At 36.4% G+C, this 8,380-nt stretch overlaps 1 protein-coding gene across 1 annotated transcript; it reads left to right on the top strand.

Moving 5' to 3' along the window:
- The first annotated feature begins 1,279 nt into the window (after positions 1-1,279).
- NKX2-3 (NK2 homeobox 3) lies at positions 1,280-5,664 on the top strand. Its single transcript, XM_075612320.1, has 2 exons — positions 1,280-1,866; positions 3,432-5,664. The coding sequence occupies exons 1-2, from the start codon at positions 1,521-1,523 to the stop codon at positions 4,058-4,060; spliced, it is 975 nt and encodes a 324-aa protein (XP_075468435.1). The 5' UTR covers positions 1,280-1,520; the 3' UTR covers positions 4,061-5,664.
- The last annotated feature ends 2,716 nt before the right edge of the window (positions 5,665-8,380 follow it).

The following is an 8,380-nucleotide window of genomic DNA, read 5'->3' as shown; positions in this document are numbered from 1 at the left end:
GTAAGCTCTACAGGGCAGGGACCTGGGCCTGCAAAAGTAAAACTAGCAGCGCTATACAAGAACATGCTATTATTATTATAATAACTGTATAAAGTATGGGTGTACAATAATGTATATCCATACATAACTCAACAATATAAATTATTATTTCATTTTTACTAATGTATAACTAAAATAAATCAAAGATGTACATCCTTCATATATTTTAATTGTACATTAATTAAAAAAATATATGAATGAATATTGTTGAAGTATGTATGGGATATACATTATTGTCATTATTCCATTATACACCATATAATTAAGTGAAAAACGTAATAAGAGTAAAAATGATAAATATCTCATTCTTTTAACGAGATTTGCATTAGCATTTGGTAAGGCACGTAAAAATCTCTGGGAATAGCCCTGCCTTAATAATGTGGCTTAAGGTTTGACCAATAGGCATGTGCGGTGTATTATAAAATGTGTCTCTGAGACATGAAAATCACAGTTAATAGCGCTTCTACTTTGACAAATGGATGTTATTTTTGTATTCCATTAGCTTTGAGGATCCGGTTAATAATAAGAAAAATAACGTTTGTTCTCTGTTTCAGGAAGCTCACGTTGTTATTATTAGGTGAAAATGAACCGCGTTCTGGGGATCTACCCCTAAGTGCCTTAATGGTACTGTATATTATCTGCAAGGCATGCACATTATTACATATCAATTAAGGCGTATGACCTGAAAAGCGTGTCAATTACATGTCCACAAATAACAGGGCAGAGACCTAGTTCAGGAATTCCATGTAACTCTAAGTACAAATATAGTAATACAATGTAGCTATTCAATGTTGTGCCAGTAACCATGTAATGTAGCATTGCAAAGAACGGTCCTCACTTTATTAATGCGGTAACATAGGTTTGTTTTCTTTCTTTATTTTTTAATTTACTACCTTCTTTCTTTATTATCTGATCTATTTTGCGGCGTGATCTGATAAGCATTACAAATAAATGCGTAAAGTCACCAACCATAAGGGTTTCGCTTCCGCAGTAAAGGGTTAAATCTGTAGGCCTCAGTCTCCTGGAAACTAACCCCATGGATCCTTCCTCCCTTAATAATTTCTGTTTCTAGTATAGAAGCTTCATCCGGGGAAGGGGCGCTGGGGAGGAGGCATTACTTAGAAGTCGCCAACCACCAGGCTGCTCTTTCATAGAGGAGGGGGGGGGGGGGGGGTGAGTTATTTTGGCCAATCTACCGCCCACCTATTACGTCACCAGACTAAGCAGAGGGTGGTGCCTCTGTAACAGGCAGGATCCAAAACCTTCTGCTAGTCACTCCACTGCTTGTAACAAAACCCAGATCACCAGATCCAGGGTAATGGAGGTTATTTAGACAGGAGCAGAACCTCTTGCATCGTTTATCAAAAGGCCTTTCACCATCACCAGGAGACCTACACATTCCCAGCAGCGCAGGGGAGCTTTGCTTACTCCTCCCTCCAGAGGATTTATTGATTATTTGTACTTGCAATTAAGTTGTTCTGATGATGTTACCGAGCCCAGTCACTTCCACACCTTTCTCTGTCAAAGACATTTTAAATCTGGAACAGCAGAGCCAGCAGCCAGTCTGTCACCACCAGCAGACCAGGGCACACTTAGCTCAGGATCTTGATGCTGAGTTCCAACAGGCTTCATGTATGCTGGCAGCAGGGGAGAGACCTACCTACTCAGATGGGGAGGAGAAACTGCCCTATCTCAACGCAATAGGGGTCCCTGAGGGTCATGGGGAGGTTGGGATCTCTCCTGAGAGGTATGTCCACGCAGCCCTTAGAGACACTTGTCACCCTAAAGAAGAAGATGAAGATGGATCTCTAAGGGACAGGGGTCACAGTAAGTAGATACATACATTGTAATACGAAAAAAATAACATCGAACACTGTTATTAAGCAAGATTTAATATGCACAGCCCTTATTATTTGTGTATTGTTTTAAGACGTGGTGGCTTAACAAAGAATGGCGAACAAAACATAGGTGACAATTACCATGAATCAATTTAATTGAGAGAATGGTAATTTATGTCGTTACACTTTGTAGAAGCTTATTGTTTGCATGCCAGGTTAACAAAGCCACATCAAAGACGTTATGCTATGTACATAGTACTATATTATTACAGTATACTATATGTTATACTATGTACATAGTACTATATTATTACAGTATACTATATGTTATACTATGTGCATAGTACTATATTATTATACTATACCTTGCTTATACAATGTGCATAGTACTATATTATTATACTATACCTTGCTTATACAATGTGCATAGTACTATATTATTATACTATACCTTGCTTATACAATGTGCATAGTACTATATTATTATACTATACCTTGCTTATACAATGTGCATAGTACTATATTATTATACTATAAGTTATACTATGTACATAGTACTATATTATTATACTATACGTTATACTATGTACATAGACAATAAGTTATGCTATGTACATAGTACTATATTATTATACTATACCTTAAACTATGTACATAGACTATAAGTTATGCTATGTACATAGTACTATATTATTATACTATATAGTATATATTATTATACTATGTTATACGATGTATACGAGTATATTATTATACTATACGTTATGCTACTGTATGTACATAGTACTATATTATTATACTATAAGTTCAGGAAAAGAATAATGAATAGAGCGATGTGTTTTATTATATCAGTTTTTGTATATTCACAGACATTGCTGGATACATTATTTCCTTTCCTAACGAGAACATGGAGCACGACTTTCAATAAATGTTTCAATACAGTATTTTGGGGGGTTAAAGTGTCATGTCAATTTAAGTGAAATGCATTTATAAATGTGCTGTGTTTAATTTTTTTTCGACGAAAAAAAAGCAGCTAATTGTCTAAGTACTGCTTGTGATATGGAATAGTATATTTAACAGTAATGTGTTGCTTAAAAGGAGCAAACTAATTTAAGTGACTTGGGAGGGACTTGGAAAGACGGCTGCAATTTCTGGGAGTTTCCATATCAATGAGTATATGATGATATGGGATTTTAATCGAATCTACTAAATGTAATATCATTTTCTCTTTCATTTGGATCTGACACTTCATAGAATTGATTTTAATTAAAGTAGTACACAGTGTAATTACAAATAAACATATTACAGTTAGCTGGATTTATATTGTGGTTAGATTACACGCATCAAACTATACAAATCACACTCCACAAATGTAGAATAATTGTATCTATTTGTAATGAGTTCAGTAAATAACTCGCGACACAAAAAAAGAATGTTGATAGAATACTGAGAAGTATATTTCATGCTTCTGGGGTATGTGCATATTCTAAGTGCTTAAGTATAAATGCTCAGATTGGTATATTTAGCGTCTTTGTTTTTTTGTTTTATATACAGAGACTTGTTTTCTGAAGAAATCTCCTGATAGCGAAGACAAGCAAGAAGATGCAGAGAGGCCGAAGCAAAGGAGCCGCAGGAAGCCCAGAGTCCTCTTCTCCCAAGCACAAGTCTTTGAGTTGGAGAGGAGGTTTAAACAGCAAAGATATCTCTCTGCGCCAGAGAGGGAGCATCTGGCCAACAGCCTCAAACTCACCTCTACCCAGGTGAAAATCTGGTTCCAAAATAGGAGATACAAGTGCAAAAGACAAAGACAGGATAAGTCTTTGGAAATGGGCAACCATCACCACCCTCCCCCTCCTAGAAGGGTGGCAGTGCCTGTGTTGGTGAGGGATGGGAAGCCTTGTATTGGAGGCTCTCAAAGCTATAATACACCTTACAGTGTGGCAGCAAGTCCTTATTCATATAATAGTTACCCTGCTTACAGCTACAACAACAGTCCTTCCTATAACACCAACTACAGTTGTAATTATTCCAGTATACCTTCAATACAACCCAATGCAGGAGCAAATCCGTTTGTGAACATGAGCAACCTAACCCAGCTGAGCAACACATCGCAGCCTCCAAACCACCCGGGGACTTCAGTATCCACTTGCCAAGGGACTTTACAAGGCATTCGGGCCTGGTAGGAGTTGGAGGGAGACTTCTTTGTTAAATGTTAACAGCTATTACAGGAAGAATGCATGATCATGTGGGGTAATGGCAGGGAAGAAAATGCCAGCTGACCTCCAGGCCTCTGTGGCTGCACAGCCTCCTATGGACAGTTTGGACAGGGAACTTTCTGCTGTGCAGATACTGGGAAACTATTAAACCAGACAAGAGCTGGGGAAGATTAAGGATAAGGCGCACTAAGGTATTACTGAACCCCCTCCAAAACCAACTGTGTACAAATGATAAATACTACTGTATCTTTACATATCAAAGATGCAAGACAATAATATATAGATTCGATATACCTATATAACTATATATAGAGTATAAACTGGTTATGAGCTGGTGCAAGAAAAATCAGCTTTATTAGAGTCCCAAATTCTAAACCTGTGTTCTGCATGATTCCTTAACCCCTTAAGTGTGGTTGGAGTCTGCAGAGACATCTCAAGTACTGAAGCTGTTTTAGATAAAAGAACATGGTTTCAGGGAAATGTAACAATGCAACTCTTTTCCATGTGATCTATGGGTGGTTACTTCACTACAGACTGACTAAAATTTACCAAAATTGTACATTTCCGGAGAACTTCTTTTTATAGCAATCTAATAACCTGGCTTTGTGGTGCTAACTGTCAGATTCTGTATAGTATTTCATGTTTTCAACGACATGTAATACCCTATAGATATTCAACCCAGAGCGAAGTATGAAGAAGCATTGCTTTTAAAAGAGGGATATACTGTATAAATACAAACATGATCATACTTGATCGCAAATAACAACATATTTTGCCAAGATAATCATTGGTTCCTGGCTCATTTAGGATAACATTTAATGTTCAGCACTTCAGTTGAAGAAAAGAATAACTAAGGTCAAATAGAAAGGGATCATATCATGTTATAGCTCATTGGGGGATTTGTGTGAGCCAAGTTCACGGGGGAAAGGCAAAATATACACTGCAAAAAAAAAAGTCCTTAGTGGCCCAGGGAGCTGCAAGCAACCCTGCAGCAAAGAGAGAGTTTGGATTTCATTGTTTTGCAGCAGCTTGAACTCTGGAAATCTCCAAATCCCCCTCCTCCCTCCCATTTCTGCAATTTCTCAAGACAGCACAAGCAAGCTGCTTTCCTTTCTCCTATAAACTATGAGACTTCCAAAAGATCAGCTTCCACTCACCCTTTTCGACCATTCCAATCCTAGGCTACCTTCTTCTGTTAGGTATACAGTATACTTACTATACATTAACTTATTCCACAAAGTACACCCCCCCCCCCGAGTGGATCTTGTCATGCCTCTGTCCTCCTTCAATAGAAACTCTTAGCATTTTATATCTTTCTGAGGCAATGATGGGGGTCCTTTACTTTAATATTTTCTGACCGAGTCCCTGTTTATTTTTGGTGTGTTATATCAGTGAAAAGTCAAAAGAACAAAGTCATTGTTTGTAAAAATATATATATTATATATATCTTTAAGACTATTATTGTAATTGTACATAGCACCTTTGACTATTATGACTTTATCATATGGAAAAAAAAAAGGTTTTTCATTTCATTACCTGTAAAAATTACACCGTTAAATGCACTACAAATGTAATAAAAACTAAGGTGCAATATTTTCCACTTTCATTTTGGCTGTGAATGTTGTTTTCTAAGAAGTAAATATCCCTATTTCACAACATACATGTTGCATTAGTAGACTTGGAACTGCTAATTATACAGTATGTAGGAAATGTGAGAAACAGTCCTGTGAAGTTGAAGATATACAGTTGGTGAAATCATTTTTTTTTCAGCATTGGTTAGTTGATACATAAATATACTTGCTAATTAGTAGGTGCAATGCGGTGCAAGAGAGAGTGTGTGTATATATATATATATATATATATATATATATATATATATATATATATATATATATATATATATATATATATATATATATATATATATATATATATATATATATATATATGTATGTGTGTGTCTCTGTCTGTCTGTCTGTCTGTCTGTCTGTCTGTCTGTCTGTCTGTTACAATAAGCACTCCTGTAATTTACATAGTTCAATATATATTTTTAAGAACCACAAATTCAATATAAGTTAAAACAAGGTGATTACAATAAGTTTTATCAGAGGTAAAACAGGAAACAGCAACAAAATGTATTTTCCTTTTGTACAGATTTATTTTGTGGTTTCTATGTTGAAAAGCCACACTAAAGCAATACAGTATGACACGTAATGTTAATTTAGCACCAATGCATATAAGATATGCATCTCCCTTGGCATGGTAAATATCACAAAAGTTAACAAGAATATCAACCTACAAAAGATAGTCCGATTTGTAAGCGCTGGTTTTCCACACAGGATTTGTATTCTGCATTCAGTTCTCCCTGGGCTGGGGACCTTGCCTCTTGTTCCATGCAGCACTCGGCTGCTGGCTTTGTGTTTCTCTTGTCATTTAGTAAAATGTCTTCCAGGGGCTATTTGGAAAGGGCAAACCTGCCACACTCGGACTGATTGTTAGTGTGCCAAGCAGTGTGAATGGGAAAAGCATTACAAAATAGAAAAAGTCTCCGAGGTGCCATTGTAGGAGCCCAGGCTGCAGTGAAAGGAACGGTCTGAACTGGGTAGGAAGGTAGGAAGAATAGCTTTTTATTGGATTTCTGAACAAAAGGTGTGTGGTAGGAAGGCGAGGTCCTTAGCAGAAACAAAAAAAACCAAAGCGTCTAGATTGACGTTCCTATATATCCCCCATTGATTCCCAAACCAAGGTTATTATTAAGCATTCTGGTTAACAGAGGGATGGATAATGTGTTTAGTTTTGTTCCCCTTTCTGTAAGGGGAGAAAGAAGGCAAAGGGAGAGAGAAGGGGGTGGAGGTGGCTGATTAGGAGAAAGTTCTCTAACATGGAATGTCCTGGGCCAGCGAGCTGGGCCATTCAGCAGGAGGCAGCAGCCTCAATGCTGGGTCATTATTGTTACATGTCCAGCAATGTCACTGTTGCAGAGGGGGGAAGGGGCAGGAACAGACCCGGAGGGAGGAAATAAACAAGGGAAAGAGTAAAGGCCCCAATGCGTGTCAATATCAATGAGTCATAGGGAGGATGTATTAAACTTTTATATCAGGTTTAATATTTTTCCTTATGATGCAATCAGTTGGAAATCCAGTAAGTGTATTATTTCTACCCAAATAATTGTATTTACTTAGACAAACGCTATAGTGTAACTGCCCCCTTTGGTGAACTTGTTTTTTTTTTTGTGTTTTTTTTTTGCAGTACTCTACACTTTTAATGCTGCCCCTTTTTACCCCCCTTATGGCAAAATCATCATCAGTTTGGTTTCTTATATAATGACGATTTGCACTTATTTAGTATTCAATATATCTCTTCAATAGATCTATCTTCTATTTTTAACACGCACACACAAACACTGGCACACACAAACACTGGACGGTGGAGCAAAAGAAAGAGAAAGCATTTGTAATGAGAATACAACATCTGCTTTTGGAACATACTCAGAAACTCACCTATAGAAAAGGCTGTTATGATGCAATGTGGAGTGTAGTTACATGTGTGAAGTTAGGAAGACTTTCTAATTAAGATGCCATGTTGCAATAAAACTTCAGAGGAAAGTAAAATAAATGGGGGATTTGTTTATCCAAGTCTCAATAACCAATTATCTGTTCTGTACATTTTTAGCTACTTAGCACCTTTAGGTATTTCATTATTCAATTATTAATTATTCGTAGGGATCTTAATGCTTCTTCCTGTAATGTCATTGTGTAACGCTGCAGGCGCACGTGTATCTAGAAAGAGTCAAAAACCCTGTATGTGGAAGAAAGTAAAATCCTGGAAGAAATAAGGATTTTTATGTAATGCTGACACCGTACATATTTCTGAGGGATGTTTCTGAGACAAATCAGGGGGTTTCATAAGTTACTGCAGATGTTAAAAAAAAAGCAATATTGTACAAATAATAATACATGGTGTTATTTACATATCAGTTTTTAACTATTCATGGCGAAACAGTATTATTTATTATGAGAAGGCAGACAGAATATGCGTAAAGTTGCAAATTAATTAGTAAAAAAAGAAGTAAATAAAATGTAGATATATTAGGAGGCGAAAAGCATAAAAATAACTTCTATTTCAGTGTACATCTGTGCAAAAAACGTGTAATTTGGTGACTGTACACATCAATATTATACACACACACACATATTATTATTATTATTATTATTATTATTTTTATTATTATTATGCCTTGTAAAACATTATACTTTATTGTAATATTGATCGTAATGGTAACATTAG

Source organism: Ascaphus truei, chromosome 8, assembly GCF_040206685.1.
Source record: "Ascaphus truei isolate aAscTru1 chromosome 8, aAscTru1.hap1, whole genome shotgun sequence".
Classification (NCBI taxonomy): Eukaryota; Metazoa; Chordata; class Amphibia; order Anura; family Ascaphidae; genus Ascaphus; species Ascaphus truei.
The sequence above is the reverse complement of the archived record's forward strand: the minus strand, read 5'-3'. Positions and strand labels throughout refer to the sequence as shown.

What these genes read in the sequence shown, in the direction of transcription:
- NKX2-3 (XM_075612320.1), top strand. Translation starts at nt 1,521, where the DNA reads ATGATGTTACCGAGCCCAGTCACTTCCACACCTTTCTCTGTCAAAGAC. An exon ending in TCTAAGGGACAGGGGTCACA is followed by an intron (nt 1,867 to 3,431) that starts GTAAGTAGATAC and finishes TTTTATATACAG; the next exon opens with AGACTTGTTTTCTGAAGAAA.